The sequence below is a fragment of the Lagenorhynchus albirostris genome, chromosome 8, assembly GCF_949774975.1.
Source record: "Lagenorhynchus albirostris chromosome 8, mLagAlb1.1, whole genome shotgun sequence".
Taxonomy (NCBI): Eukaryota; Metazoa; Chordata; class Mammalia; order Artiodactyla; family Delphinidae; genus Lagenorhynchus; species Lagenorhynchus albirostris.
The window spans coordinates 55,570,589-55,587,310 of NC_083102.1; the positions used below are offsets into that span (position 1 = coordinate 55,570,589).

A 16,722-nucleotide genomic window follows, 5' to 3' on the forward strand; every position below is an offset into this window, starting at 1 on the left:
GAAGGCTCATGTCCTTTAAATGGGAGCAAAGGGAAGTGGATAATTTTAGGATATTTTTTAGTGAGGGCTGATTAATCATTTCTGTCCTGAACGTTCATCATTCAGTCAACAAATATTTTTTGAGTACCTGCTTCCCAAATCAAAAAGATTTGTATAGATTGTTTTTGTTCCCCAGGTTCATTGTATCTCTCTCTTGAATACCAGATAGAGCTTGCCATTGCTCTCTGGATACCCACCCATTAGCCCTATCTGTGTATGAGTATGTCTATGTGTGTGAGTTCCATAAAGAGATTAATACCATTACCCTGCAACACCTTTAAACAAGACGACTGGATTTTGTTTTCTTCTCCTGCTTCTGACACCTAGAAACATCTATATTTCTATTAGAGATGGCTTGCTATTGCCCACCTACCTGCATTTCTTTATACATTCTGTGGAGTTTAAAATTATGGTCCAGGGGAGACATTTGTGAGAGATGAGGCTGGAAAGGTAGGTGTTGCCAGATTGTGAGGGTTCTTGCCAAATTTTCTGAATTTTTCCTATTAACAGAATAAGCCATAGAATGCATTTTTTGGATAGGGAAGTGGCATTGTTAAAGATACTTTTATCAAGATAACTGATAACTAGGAAGGGTAGACTAAAGGAGAGTTAGGTCAGAAGTAGGAAGGTGAATTTTTAGTTTGGGTCACAGGGTAGATCATGATGTCATTGGTGAAATTAGGAAATTCAGGTAAAGGAGTAATTTTCAGGGGAAAATAATGAATTTTGTTGTGGGCATTTTGCACCTGAGGTACCTACAGGACATATGTGTGGAGATGTCCAGTGGCTTTTAGAAGTGCTTGTCTCCAGCTCAGAAAAAATGCTGAGAAAACTTAGGAGTAACTTGTTGCTTTTAAATAGTATCTTCATTATGTGCTTAGCATTTATTTAGTGCTGTTTTATGTTAGAGTACAGAAATAAGATGCCCTCTATGCTCTTGAAATTTACATTTTAGAGTTGGAGACAGGTACGTACAAAACTCAGAAAAATAAGTATAAAGGTGGTGTGAGAGAACAGTATACCTGTGATACATTGTGAGGGAGGGGAGGGACAAAGGAGCAGATTAGTTAGGAGATCATCTAGGAAAGAGGTAAGGAAAGCTTTATAAAATAATTGATACATAAGCCGTGTATTGAAAACTGATAGATGTTCTTCACACAGACCAGAATAGGAAGGGCATTCTAGGCTCATGGTAAAGTAAGGCTGTGAAATAGCATGGCGTATGCAAGGACTGCAAATAATTCAGTTTAACCAGTGCAAAGGTGCAGTGAGAGATGAGACTGCATGTGCAGGGGTGGGGGTTATATGTAATGCTGGGAGGTCTGACTTTACCCCGAGACACCAAAAAGGAGTTTTGAGTAGGAAAGTGATAACTGAAGATGTTTGCTTAGAAAAATCATTCAGGTGGAAGTGTGGATGATGAATTAGGGGCTATTGAGATACTAGGTAAGAAAGCTGTTTCTGAGACAACTTCAACATGTCCAGGTGAGAGAACATAAGGGCTTGAACAAGACAGCCAATACAGATGGGAGAGGAAAGGTGTTTACAGGAGAAGTAAGAAGATAACTTTTCATTTTATTAAGTTATTAATCTAGTGTACTTACCAGTTGCCTAAAAGAGTTAATGCACCACAAGAAGTAATTAGTACAGTATAGTATTTAATTCTTGAGGAGAAAATGGCCAGAAGTATGTGATTTGAGATATAAAGCAAGTATTTTGAAATGGGTGACTATTTTTAGTTATCCCTTGCCAATGTAAAATTGGATCAATCATTCCATATTCACAAATAAGTCTTATTAGAGAAGAAGAAGGAGAATGACCTGGCTAGTCAGTACAGATTTTTGGAGGGACTCTGACAGATTGTCCTTGCATAAGATAATGATCCTGATAATGAAGAGAGAAGAGAAATAGAAGACCTAGTGTATACGTTCACAGTGTATACGAACACAGTGTATACGTGGTTACCTCTGGTGGCCAGAGATAGGGAGACCTCAAGTAAAAACTGAAGATAGTCCTCAAAGAGTCCCAAATAGGATTTTAATTCAGAAAGATGGAGGAACTTTAGAAAATTGGATAGGAGGCAAGAGACACAGGACACCCGCAAGTGGTCCACCGCAAAGGGAGCCAAAGCCAAGACTGCAGAGAAAATTCCCCATTGCTGAGAAAAAGTTGTCTCACTGTATTGATGTGTAATCACCACAGTGAAACTTGGTGGTAACCAGTAGACTATTAATGGCCACTTTTAAGTTTATGAAATTTAGGGTAAGGCTTAAAGCAAACAATAATAGGCCACTGTAATACTTAAGTAGAACATCACTGTTAAATATACAAAAATAATACTCCAAAAAAGAAAAGTATGATTTAATGCTGTATTGGGTTCACATATTAATTTGGGTCATGGTCACATATCTTTGGCATAAGAATTTTCAACCAAACTTGTAGATTCATGAGATCGTTTTCTCCCTTATCCCTAGTTTTCCAAAGTCTTTGAGTTATGAGACTTAAAAGGAGTGACAAAATCTAATTGATCAGAAAAATATTAGAAAATATACTGAGCTCAGTTGAAAGAATTAATTCCATATAAAGATTGAAATACTGTTTTTCAGTACTGAAACTGCCTGTATTGCAGCTTATCAGAGCAAGAAGCAGGAATGATTATATTTTCTGTGAAATGATAGTTAATTTATAAAAATTTAAGACCAGTTTTTTTCATAGTACATACTCAGTAATGGTTATTGAATGAAATTCAATAGTCTTTTAAGAATTCAGTCTTTAAAAGCAACTTTGTTTTCACTTGAGCACATGTTGATTCTACTAATAGATCTGAGATTTTTATACTGTAATACGTGATTAAATGAAGTTAATTTTTCTTACAAAGAGACCTAAAAGCACACTAGATTATTAAGGAAAGAAGATCAAGCTATATTAGACATGCATCTGAAGTGAAGAGTTTGGAAGTCAGTAGGGATGGAGAAGACTCACCAGGTAGATTGAAGGGAGTTTGGGTATTGCAGGTATTGAGAAAAGTATGTACAAAGGGCAGATGTATGAAATGAGCATGTTCAGAGCACAGGTAGTAAAGGCATTTCTTCCCGTTCAAGTTTTTGTTGTACTAATAGTTGGTTATTTTCTGAGCATGATTTACTTCATATAATCCTCTAGAATGCAGTCAGAAACTAGCATTCTCTCCAAGGGTAGGAGAATAAAACTGTTAATGTTGCAGGCCACACAGCTGCTTTGTTTTAATGGCTTTGTGCTTTATTTATTATAACAATGGACAATAAAGGTCATAAGAATATGTTGGAGACTCTGAGCTAAAAATAATGTTGATGCTAAAGGGAGGAGAAAGGCCACTACTTTAAACAAAAATTAGACACTGTACTTAGTGATTAGGTTTTATAGCAGTACCCTTTGTAAACAGCATTACCTTCACAGCTGACCTTCATAGCCATTAAGTATAGTATGTTCCTTCTGAAACTCCTGTTCTCCACCAAATTATCTGAGCATGCTCTGCACCACACCCTAATCGAACCATCTTCTACCAAGTGGCCTTAGAAATGGAGTGCAGTCTGAGCAGTTCGTTGCTGCTATTGTTTCTCTCTGCTATGTGGAATTGAAAACCAGTGCTTTACAGTCCAGCAGTAGCTGCTGTTCTGTTGTTGACACAAACTTAAGTCGGTAGGCACCCAGGGTTCCTTGCAGCAAGACACCCCCTGCCTCCACTCCTCCACTGCTAGGCTCCATCAAAGGGCTGTTGCTGGTGCTCATCTCTTCCAGTTCATATGCAGAGCCAGTTCCCAGGGGTCGGACAGCCCAAACCTTTGTCGCCTTTCCTCTCCATTAAATCTGGGGGTTGAGTAACTTTTTCTTTTAAACTTCAAAACTTCTGATTTCTCCCCTGCTTTCAACAGTAGGGCTAACCTGTTACCCAACCCTTCCTAGAATATCTGCATATAATGAGGGTCTTAACTGAATGGACTACTCTCAAGGATTTCAAAGTGATTTTCAGACATCTCTTTCAGTAAAGAAAAGGTAGAACTTCCCTATGTACTTGAAGTTAGAAAACAAACTTCATTACTGTCATTCTTGCAGGAAAAAATAATTTTTTAATTATGTGTCTACCACTCTCCCCAGCCCCTAAATCTCTGCATGGGTGGTGGTGGAGATTTATAGAACATAAAATGTAAAAGTTAGAGTCTTTAAAAACCCTGGCATTCTTTAAGAGTGCAGATCTCTACCTTTATTAAAGGTAGAATAAACAGAGTTTAAGATGATGAAGAGTATAAGGTTAGTGTGGGGATAGAGGGTGGGAGGACCTTACCAGTAGTTAGTGGCCAAATCATGAAGGGCTTTGTATTCTTTGCTGAAACAGTTTGATTTTATCTTGTAGTCAGTGGGGAGCAATTAGAAGATTTAAAGATTTGTATTTTTAAAAGATCACTTTATAGAGGCAATATAGTGTGGGTTGTGAGGGTGGGGGGAGAAGGATCTGGGAGCTAGGTTGGTTTCTGTGTTTTAATTGTCTGGGAAGAAGGTGTGGACGATCCTAGCTAAAGCAATAAGAAATGGGAATGGAGAGAAGATGGATATGAAAGAGGAAGAGATAGAATCAATGGGACACAGTAGATGAGGGAAAGAGGAAGGTGTCCAAGATCATGCTCTTCCTGGATCTATTCTGGGTAGAAGATCATATCGTTTAACAGGACAGGAGATAGAGAAAGGAGCAGATTTGGGGGAAATGATGAATTTACTTTCAGACATGTCATTGGATTCATTTTTATTTTGTCTTAAATAATCATGGGTAAAAACTTTGCCATAGACCCTAATAGGAAAATAAGTATATATTTAAAATTGAGAGACCACCTGCAAAGAAAACTTTGAGTGTTTTTCCATCTGGAGTTGTACACTAAATCATTTATTTCTGTATTTGTGCTTTATATCCCAAAGTTGTGGGAGTTAGTGAAGCTTATGAGGATGCTGCCAACTGTCTCTGGTTGTTAACTAACTCCAAGCCTTGTGCTAACTGTAAGTCTCCAATACAGAAGAATGAGGGATGCAATCACATGCAGTGTGCTAAGGTAAGTTAAAGAGGATTGTACAATACATGCTTTGCAGTTAGAACCTTCATTTGATTGTGAATCCAAAGAAGAAATGCTGTAAGCATAGGTATCTTATTGGCTTTCAGATGGATTCTAGAAGATTGTATTCTACATTCTTTGTTAAATAACATAAATGTTGGTTTATATTACTGAATTTTACAATCATGATGAATGTTAAAAATAAAGGTAAGGATTCAGTGGTACTTGGCCAGATCAGAAATGCCTGAGTCCTTCCCTCCCAGTCACCCACTCCCCCAGTGAGGATTCTGAGAGAGTTTTGTGTATATATAAATAATGTTAAATGATCGAGTGCTACCTTACATAGATCTCTTGCAAAGCTGATTTTGGAGCACACAGCATAGTCTCAAGGTCCAAGTCAGGCCCCAAGCAATCCCCCTAAGTCCAAATTTAAATCCTGGTGTCTATATAAGAAAGGTGCCCGAAACAGTGGGCAGACTTTAGGTTTGCTAATGAAATCATCAATTAAATAAGTAACTCATTACTATATTGAAAATGAAAATGTCACTTGGCTAAAAATTATTATAAATAATTACTGTTAGAAGGCTACCTTCCTGACCTAGATTGCATAGAAAGAAACTACCATATTTAAAACAAATATTCTGGAATTAAGTTAATAATATTTTATTAATCCATGCCTACATTTATGAACATTTTTGCTTAACTGTAATATTATTATGACTTCAAAAATAATGACAGTTACCAGATGATTTTATATTATAATAAATTAACATGAATGAATTGTCTTAGGGAGACAGCAATGATTTCCTAAGAAGAAAAACTTAGTAGTGTTCTGAGTAAAATGCTCAAAATTGCTTATTAGTTTAGCTGATCAGGCCAAAATTATTTCATTTATATGCAGTCCTATCTCCAACATCCATATTAGTTTTTTCTTGGACAGTCTGATATAGACTACATAGATGTGTAAAAAAAAAATACATGTTGACCATAAAAATCAGCAGTTGGGCTACTAATAAAAGGGCGGGATCCAACATTACCTTTATTTCAGTCATAGCACCTACCAGCAGTAAGTAGTTGATAGATATGTATTGAGTGAATGAATATTTTCATGAATTAATCAGGCTAATGATGTAAGGTAATTTATCTTAAACAGATTTTGCTTAAACTTCTTTTGCATATAAAAGAAACATTTACTTACATACTATGTAAATGTAGTCTTATTTAACCATCTGAAGTATTTGCATTGAACAGAGGAAACTGATGAGTAATTCTCATGACATAAAAGGAGACATCTAGGAAGTGTTTATACTTTTATAGTTTTTTTAAAATGTGGGACAACAGGTAATATGTAATTGAATCTATTTTCTAACACAATGACTAAATCATAATATACCTTTATTAATGCTTCAATATTGATTATTACTCAGTAGATAGTTTTTACTTTCTGGAATCAAATTGTTAAACATTTTAAAAGAATGACAGGTTTGGCCCTATAAAAATAAGTTCATTTATTTTAAAAACTCTCTTTATTCATTTCCCTTTAGATAATTTTCAGGAAGCTATTTAAATATTGCATCCTTACACATTTTAAATCACTTATAGTAATTTATTGATCTGGCTCTGTGGAAAACTATGCTGCAACTAAAAAATAAAAAATTATTAAAGTTCTATATTTTTTTCTTATCATAGAATGTAAAATTTTGCTGTTTGTAGAAAGTTTTGCCACTAATTTTGAGAGATCAATGGAGCTGTACTGAAGGGTACTTGGATCAAATCAGGCACAAGGTTTGCTTTTAGCAGGCAACAAAAGAACTTGCATACTGTCAGAACCTTGAAACAGGTACACAATTTATTGTGTAAGTACATGTTTGTGAAGGGCTAAATGAGGACAGAGACTTTAATTCAGCTCTCTGTTCGTGACATACCAGGTAGAGAAAAAATTAATGAAGATAAGACTTGACATAATGACTAAGGTATATCTGATTACTATATATTCAGACTCTGTATCCTGAAAAGATGGACTCATGCCATATTTTCAAGTACCCATGGAACATTCACCAAAAAATTAACCATTGATCATCAAAGAAAATCTAAATAATTATCCAGAAAATAGAGTGGTGTAATCAACATTCTCTGATCATAATGGAATAAAATAGAAATGAATAATAAAGTTACAAAAAGCCTTTTCATTTGGAAATTTAAAATCTCTCAAACAACTCGTGAGTAAAAATAAAATGGAAATTAAAGAATTTCTATAAATAACTACTTTTTCAGAACCTGAGGGCTATATTTAAAGCAATTCAGAAATGTGCATAGCCTTATTCACTTAAAATGATACAAAATAAGGAATGAATTAAGAATATGACCCAATAAATACAAACTTGAAAACAAGGAAGAAGAATTTTTTTTTAATCAGAAATCAGTGAATCAAAAACTGAAAAACAATACAACTAATAAATAAATCCAAAAGTGGTTTTCTGAAGGAAAATAAATAAGATAAACCACAAAGCTTGCAATAAGAAAAATGTGGGGGTGAGGGAGTTCAAATACACAATATAAGAAATAAAGGGACTGGGACTTCCCTGGTGGCACAGTGGTAAAGAATCCACCTGGCAATTCAGGGGACACGGGTTCAGTCCCTGGTCCGGGAAGATCCCACATGCCACGGAGCACCTAAGCCTATGTGCCACAACTACTGAGCCTGTGTTCTAGAGCCCATGAGCCACAACTACTGAAGCCCGCATGGCACAACTACTGAAACCCGCACGCCTAGAGCCCATGCTCCACAACAAGAGAAGCCACCACAATGAGAAGCCCACACACCGCAACAAAGAGTAGCCCTCCGCTGGCTGCAGCTAGAGAAAGCCCGTGTGCAGCAACGAAGACCCAAGGCAGCCATAAATAAATAAATAAATAAATAAATTTTAAAAAGGGGACTAATCAATAAACAAAGCAAAGTAAAATAATAATAAGAGATAACTTTGCTCAACTCTTGCAGATAAATTTGAACTTGGTTTTGAAATGGACTGATTTTCCAAGAAAATATAATTTATTGAAACTAACTCTAGAAGAAATATCCAAACAAACTCACTCCGTAGAAGAAAGAGTTTTTCAGTGATCTCTCCTTTAAAGGCAATAGGCCCTAACAGTTTCACAATAGAGTTTTATCAAAGCTTTAAAGAATAGGTAACTCCAATGTGATTCAGACTGTTTCCAGGACAAAAAGAAAAAAAAGAAAATGGAAACTTTCAAATTATTATTATAAACTGAGTAGAACCTTGATACCAGCACTTGACAAGATTATAAAAATTAAAACTGTAGATCTGTCTTACTTATGAAGAAGAATGCATGAGTCCTAAATAAGATATTGGAGGGGAAAATACAGATATTAGCAAATGTAATCTAGCAGAGTGCATTAGAAGAATAATTGAATATCGATTATATTTCAATGAAAAACATGTTTTTAATTTTAAAAAAAGACTAATTAATCATGTGGGGTTTATTCCGGGAATACAAGAATGGTTTGATATTTAGAAAGCTATTACTGTACCTCATTTTAGTGGTAGATACAAGAAGAAAAACCATGTAAATTTTCTGTAGATGCCAAAAAGGCCTTTGACAAAAACTCAACAACCATTCTTTATAAGACACACAAAGAAATAGGAATAGATAGATTCTTCCTTTTATCGCAATAGCATGATAAAAATAAATCTCTTAGTCCAAAAGTTAGCATGATGTTTAGTGGGGAAACTAGAGGTACTCTCACTAAAATTGAGAACAATATAAAGATACTCCCCATCACAAATATTATTAACATTGGACTGGAGATACCAGTCAACATAATTTGACAATGAAAAGAAATTGGGGATATAAAAATTAGAAATGAGGTGGGAAAATTGTCATTTTTTACAGCCAGCATGATTGTATATCTAGAAAGCCCACAAGAATCAACTGAAAAACTATTGCAAACAATAAAAATTCAATTAACTAGCAGAGTACAAAAGTAATATGCAGAGAGTAATAGCCTTCACGTGTGCCAGTAACATTCAGATAGAATATATACTGGAAAACGAAGACCTCATTTATCTAGAAAGAAACTTAAGAAATGGATAAGACTTACATGAAGAAAATGTTAAGACCCCTATCTGTAGGACACAGAAGATGACAAACAAATAGAAAGATAACAAAGTTCTTGGATAGAAAGATTCCAACAAAAAATACCAACAGGTTTTGTTTCTGCATCTAGATAAGCTAATTAAAAGTTCACATGGAAAAACAAAGTAAGAAGAGCCAGAAAACTCTGAAAAAGAACAGTGAGGAGGAACTAGCCTTGTCAAACAGTAACCCATACTATAAAGGCTCAGTAATTAAGACAGCATGGTGCTGGTACATGAATCTACAGATCAATGAAACACAATAGAAAGAAAGCCCAGAAAATAGACACATAAATGGGAATTCAGTATATGGTAAAGGAGGCATCTCCAACCAGTAGAGAAACATGGACTGTTCAGTAAATGGTATTGAGACAACTGGGCAGCTATGTGGAAAAAAATAAAGTTTAATTCATACTGAATACCCAAATAAATTCTGAACAGATCAAATATTTAAATATTTTTTTAAACAAACTCTAAAAGTACCAGGAGAAAACATAGATTTAAATTGGAAAGATCTCTCTGACTCAAAATCCATAAGCATTTAAGAGAGAAAAAGATATATTTTCATACTGGAATACTCATATTTTTTGGCATTGTCTGCGAATTATGGTAATTAAGAAAGAGAATTTTTTTTTTTAAATGAGAAATAGGTTTTATGTTAGCTGTTCTGATTAGAGGCCTTTTTAACTTATTCCCAGTTTAAAAATCAGTTTGTCAAAGTCAACAGAAGTTTTCAAATACACTGGTGGAGCTTTATAGACCAAGGTAAGATTACTATGCACCTGAAAAATGAAACATTTGTCAGGATCTGGTTTTATTATTTGGAAAGAATATCCCATTGATACTTTTCAAGCTTTCTTGAGATTACTTAATAATATTATGATTTTAATTTATCCTTATAAGCAATAACTTTAAACTACCCCCACATCTTTCCATAGCACACATAAGGTCTCCAGAGAAAACCTCAAAAAGAGGAGGGTGTGTCTTTGAGAAGATTTGTTCCTGGTCACACAGGCAGGATTATTTAATCTCTACAAATTGGTTGACAGGAATTTAGAAAATAATTTGCATATTAACATGGGGTGATATTTGGATATATGTTTTCTTTTGAAGTGCAAGTATGACTTTTGCTGGATTTGCCTAGAAGAATGGAAAAAACATAGTTCTTCCACAGGAGGTTATTACAGATGTACTCGCTATGAAGTCATTCAGCATGTAGAGGAACAATCCAAGGAAATGACTGTGGAGGTAAAGAGAGAACTGTAGAAGCCAAGATCTCTAAGCCACTTAATACCAGTGGCAGTGTTTTTCATTTCTTCTTTTCCTATCTTTACTGTAATAAGGCATTTAAATTCAATACACTTTAGAGTAGCCTTTAATTTAAACAAAATAGCTCTATAAACTTGAGCTTTTTTTTTAATTTTCCTTTTTTTATATTGGTGAAGATTAGACAAGACGTATATCCCAGCATGTCTCTAAAATGACTTAAAAAAATTTTTAACATTATATCAACAATATATTATGTTATTGTATATAATAAGTATCTTAGTCTGCTTGGCTGCCATAACAAAATACCATAGACTGAGTGGCCTAAACAAGAAAAATTTATTTTTCATAGTTCTTGAGACTAGGAAGTCCAAGATCAAGATTTCTACCAATTCGGTTTTTGGCAGTGACTCTCTTCCTGGCTTATAGACAGTTATCTTTTTGCTATGTCCTCACAGGAAGGAGAGAGAGCAATCTCTGTTGTCTCTTCCTCTTCTTATAAGGGCACCAGCTCTATTGGATTAGATCTCCACCCTAATCACCTTGTTCAACCTTTATCATCTCACAGGCCCTATCTCTAAATATAGTCACATTGGGGGTTACACCTTCAACATATGAATTGATGGGGGACACATTTCAGTCCATAGCAATAAACAACATAATAAAACATTGAAGATCTAATGAACATAAGGTTTGAGAGACATATTTGCCTTACACTCTGGGAATTGCGGATTCAGTGGTTTGTCACAGAGAATACAAATACAAGACTTTGTTCTGGGAAGCGTTTAAAATGTATTGGTTATTATTTTCTCAACAAAATAATCGATAAATCTGTATGCACTACTATCTGTTACTAATAAAATTTTGAAGTGATCAGAAAAAACAATTTTAATAGCTCATTTGTGGACTTTCATTTCCTAGGCTGAGAAAAAACACAAACGATTTCAGGAACTTGACAGATTTATGCACTACTACACAAGATTTAAAAATCATGAACATAGCTATCAGGTATGTCCCAAATCATTTCAAATGTGCTAAACTCTACTGTTGTGAATAAATAAAGAAAATGATATATTTATTTATTTCTATTCTTTTAGTTAGAACAACGCCTTCTTAAAACAGCCAAAGAAAAGATGGAGCAATTGAGTAGAGCTCTCAAAGAAAGTAAGTTATAAGTGATATGTGTGATAATTAACATAAAATAGCTGTCATGCTTAAGTCACTTCATTGGTAGGAGTTTAAGACCCTTAAAAGAATACCTTATCTCCATTTGCTCATTTGGCAGTTTGGAGTTTTCAGAAGCCCAGAGTGTAGTTTAGCATTTGAGGCCTCTGGTAAGATTTTCCACCTTGCTTACGTCACCTGCTCCTCTTAGTGCAAGCTCTGCTGCTGGCAGATAAACACACATTGTGGGTTTGCTTACTTACTCTGTGCCACTGCTGATGATGCTCTACAATGTTGGGAAAAGTGAATGGGCCCAAAAAGGCATCCCTGACCTAGTCAAAGGAGCAAGATTCACAAGCCATCAAATTGTCATGTAACTGAATTCCCAAAGATTCTTGAGAAAATTTAGCAGAGTGCCTAGTATAGAATAGAAGTCAAGTACAGTTTTGGGAGAAATCATGTCACTGGTAAATAGCGGACATTGGAGTCAAAAAGCAAAGTCATGAGATAGGGCTTACTTATGGTTCCTAAAATGGAAGTTCAAAAAGAACATTCCTAAAAATGGATTGAATACTAGTTACATAATTAAAATATAATATCTCAGTGACCACACAGAGTACAGGTTCTGGCATGTTTGTTTTAAAAAGTGACTTTTTTTTTTTTTTGGCTGCTTTGGGTCCTCGTTGCTGCGTGCGGGCTTTCTCTAGTTGTGGCGAGCAGGGGCTACTCTTCGTTGCAGTGCGCAGGCTTCTCATTGCGGTGGCTTCTCTTGTTGCGGAGCACGGGCTCTAGGCACGCAGTCTTCAGTAGTTGTGGGTTGCAGGCTCTAGAGCACAGGCTCAGTAGTTGTGGTGCCCAGGGTTAGTTGCTCTGCGGCACGTGGGATCTTCCCACACCAGGGCTCGAACCCATGTCCCCTGCACTGGCAGGCAGATTCTTAACCCCTGTGCCACCAGCGAAGTCCCTAAAAAGTCACATTTTTTAAATAATCACAGCTTATATATAAAAGGTTTTAAGCCTAAAATGGAATCAATTACCCTTGTGTTTGCTCCATTTTATAAAAGTAATGAGTACTAACACCATTTTCATGAGGATAACTTCCTAATTAAAACAATAACCATAAGTTAAATAAATTAGAGTGGGACAAAAAGCATCAGTAGCAGCTTAGTCTCCTTGTTAATTACTAGTTCTTAGACTGTAGTAATGACATAACTATATCAAGCCAATACCAAACTCTTGAAGTATTATTGTCCACAGTAAAAATTGAAAGAAAAAGTCCTCACAGGTTCTACAGTCTATTCCATCACGGACGTATCTCTAATACTTAGAACAGTGCCCAAAACATACTAAATATACAATAAGTATTTGTAGATGTAAATTACTGCTTCTGTTCAACCTTCTGGAGGTTCTAGACAGCATAGTAAGACATAAAAAAGAATTAAAAGGTAGAAGATTTGGAAAGGAAGAAATAAAACCACTCTTCCTCCCTTTCTCTCTTTCTCTGCCTGGAGTATTTATTAACTAGCATTAGTTACCCAGTTGTTCCCCAGAATGTTGTGTCTTTTACCTTACAATGTTGTTTTTGCAGAAGCATAATTTATAATTAGGCTTTTTTTTTTTTTTAGCAAGCAACTTAGCAAGGCATTTGTTCTAATTCTTAATGAGTAGAATTCTGCTAGGGATAACCTAAAAAACTTAGTAAAACATGGAACCTTTGAGTTGACCTAAAGCTAGATTTGTTTACTCACAGGGTGAGAACAGAATCCAGGATCAATGTATGCATTCCTTCATGACTGCCATCAGTACTCCTGGGCTATTGCAGGGTGTGCTCCATTTATAAATGCATACACGTCACCTAAATGCAAAACGTATGAGTGTTTTATGTAGGTTTTTAGTCTAGTTCAAATAAATACTATCATATAGCTACTTCAAACAGTTTCTTCTTAGGGATCCTTGTTCTTTTTTCTTTCTTTTAAGAAAACTTAGTTGTTTAATTTTATAATAGTGTATTTGCAAAAAAAATTTTTTCACTGTGCCTGGTTTACTTTATAGCTGAAGGAGGCTGTCCAGATACCACTTTCATCGAAGATGCAGTTCATGTGCTCTTAAAAACTCGACGCATTCTCAAGTGTTCTTATCCATATGGATTTTTCTTAGAACCTAAAAGCACAAAGAAAGAAATTTTTGAACTCATGCAAGTAAGATGTCTTTTTTATTAAATTTAAATGCAGTTACTATGAAAAACAGATTTTCTCCTTTTTCAACCACTTTATAACTAAGGTTTATCTTACTTGAGTGTAATTAATAATTTTGTTTCTGTTTTCAGAATGGTTTTTAAATAAAGGAAAAGTTACCAATAATAAACTGAAATTTTCTTTATGTTTGAATTTGTCACTGTGCAGATTTGAATGAGTTCTGAGCTATGTAAACATTTCCTACCACATTTATTTCTTTTTTCTTCTTTTATTTTATGTATTTACTTTTGGCTCTGTTGGGTCTTCGTTGCTGTGTGTGGGCTTTTTCTAGTTGCTTCGAGCGGAAGCTGCTCTTCGTCCCGGTGCGCGGGCTTCTCACTGCGGTGGCTTCTCTTGTTGCAGAGCTTGGGGTCTAGGCTCGCGGGCTTCAGTAGGTGTGGCTCGTGGGCTCTAAAGCGCAGGCTCAGTAGTTGTGGTGCATGGGCTTAGCTGCTCCGCGGCATGTGGGATCTTCCCGGACCAGGGCTCGAACCCATGTCCCCTGCATTGGCAGGCGGATTCTCCACCACTGCGCCGCCAGGAAGCCCCCACATTTATTTCTTTATTTTAAACTGGTTGAGGTTGAAATCTGGCCTAATTCTGATTATGTAATTAGGCATTTTATCTTCAAAAACGAAACAAACCACATTACATACTAGATAGGAAAGTTGCTATTTGCCAGTTCATTTTAACAGTACAACTGAAAAACTTAAGAGTACTTGAAAAAACAAAACAAAACATGTCAGCAAACTGACATCAGTGTAGCTGACCAGGTTCATTTTACATTCCTCTTTTTTTTTGAAGTCACCAAACTTTCTCCTCTTGCTACTGTTTTTATGTCATCCCTTTGAACTCCCCTCTACTAATTTATATCTTACATTTCCTTCATTGCTGAATATTCATTTTCTCCATGAGGCCTTCCAGACCTAACCCCAAATCACAAAGGTTTTGCCTTGCTTCACACTCCTTCAGCATTTACATATAGTCTGTACCATGTGGTCAGGCACTTACATGTACAATGCCTTGAAATTTATTAGTTCTTTTTCACACAGACAAATTATAAATTTTTTTTATACAGCTGCTATATTATACTCACTACTTCTTTGTATCCATACCAACTACATTACTCTAAATGTCTATTGAATGAATGCTATTTTCCTAAAATGTGCAAAGTAGAAACATATGTTAAATTGGAAGTTATATAAAATTTGGATTAATTTCTGATTTCAAAAGAGTTAGATTTAACCAGACAGACACTGGATTTGCTATTGACTAACCCACTCAACCTATAATTTTTTTTTTCCTCTTCTTAACATAGACAGACTTAGAGATGGTCACTGAAGACCTTGCCCAAAAAGTCAATAGGCCTTACCTTCGCACACCCCGCCACAAGATAATCAAGGCAGCATGCCTTGTACAGCAGAAGAGGCAAGAGTTCCTGGCATCTGTGGCTCGGGGAGTTGCTCCTGCAGACTCACCAGAAGCTCCAAGACGCAGGTGAAAAGGATACACACCATGGAACTCATCCTAGCACCAGCCACAAATGCTAGCAGGTTTATTTTTTTCTCCAACTAGGGTTCATATTCCTGAAAGTTATTTATACCTAAAATATGGATAGCTGATAAAAGTATGTTAACTTCTTTTTGGTGTTTTTTTTCCCCCAGTACTATATCTATTTTTTTGTTTTGTTTTTCATTGTATAGTTTCTCAGACTAAATTAGGCTAGGTAAATTTCACACTTCAGTGAACTCATAATTCAACAAGTATTCTAACGCATCATTTTGATAGTCAAAAACATCTTATAATGTAGAATTTGGAAGCCTTGCCAAATTGTTATGGTCATATTTGTATTTTTTGGTAAGAAGTTGTAAAGAAATTAGAAATCTGATATTCGTAAAGTTTTTTAAGTGATCCGTATTCATCCATTAAAGAGCAGTTGAGTTTTGGTTGTTTTATTTCAGACACTTATACTATTTCTGCCATTATAAATTGAAGCATATTTTCTTATTCATATTAATTATAAGCATTAGAAATTCCTTGGACCTTTATTTTTACATAAACCCCTAAAAATAAAAATAGAAGCAATTGTAAAATACTCTGGTATAGCATGGTGGTTTTTAATTTTTCCACCATTTTATACAAACATAAAGCAATGTCGAATTTGAAAGAAAAAATTAAAGAATCATTTTAATTATATTCAGTAGTTGATCTTTGGTTAAGCAAGTTCCAAGCAGAGGAATTAAAAGTAATGTTCAAAGGGCAAGGGTCTGATTGTTTGTACTTTGTAGTACTAATAATAAATCAAATGGTATGTCTAATTTCTTTGTAGCTTTGCTGGTGGAACATGGGATTGGGAATATTTAGGATTTGCATCACCTGAGGTAATTGTTTTGTGCGGGTTTGGTTTGGTTTGGTTAGTTATAATTTTCCTTAGTGCAATCCTGCTTGCATTTGCACCCTCATCTATTCTAAATATCCTACTGAGATTGTAAGCAATGTTTTTTTCTTTCTTTTATAATAATAATGCCTCAGCAGAGTCTACATTTACCTATTCATTGGATTATCATCACATTATTAAATGCATACCCTCTCTTATTTTTAATTACTGAATAGTCAGAAGGCCAATTTATAGCTTACATTTTTGGAAAATATCTTTAATTAACAGAAATATTAATTTTATTTATTAGAAATGCATTTCTAGTTGTAATATTGTTTCAATCCGAATTTATTAAAAATCTAAATAGACAATCTTTTTTTTAAAGTTATTGCAACAACCTGTTAGCATTG

General features: G+C 35.1%; 1 protein-coding gene across 5 annotated transcripts in view; it reads left to right on the forward strand.

Annotated features, from left to right (window-relative positions):
• The window catches only part of ANKIB1 (ankyrin repeat and IBR domain containing 1), a 159,777-nt gene that overhangs the window by 133,537 nt on the left and 9,518 nt on the right, over nucleotides 1–16,722 (forward strand). For all 5 annotated transcript variants that reach the window (XM_060157021.1, XM_060157017.1, XM_060157018.1 and 2 more), the window contains 7 exons: nucleotides 4,987–5,117; nucleotides 10,385–10,519; nucleotides 11,459–11,545; nucleotides 11,635–11,701; nucleotides 13,754–13,899; nucleotides 15,254–15,432; nucleotides 16,265–16,316. In XM_060157021.1, the coding sequence (XP_060013004.1) occupies nucleotides 4,987–5,117; nucleotides 10,385–10,519; nucleotides 11,459–11,545; nucleotides 11,635–11,701; nucleotides 13,754–13,899; nucleotides 15,254–15,432; nucleotides 16,265–16,316 (797 nt within the window). The remainder of the gene's footprint in view (nucleotides 1–4,986; nucleotides 5,118–10,384; nucleotides 10,520–11,458; nucleotides 11,546–11,634; nucleotides 11,702–13,753; nucleotides 13,900–15,253; nucleotides 15,433–16,264; nucleotides 16,317–16,722) is intronic.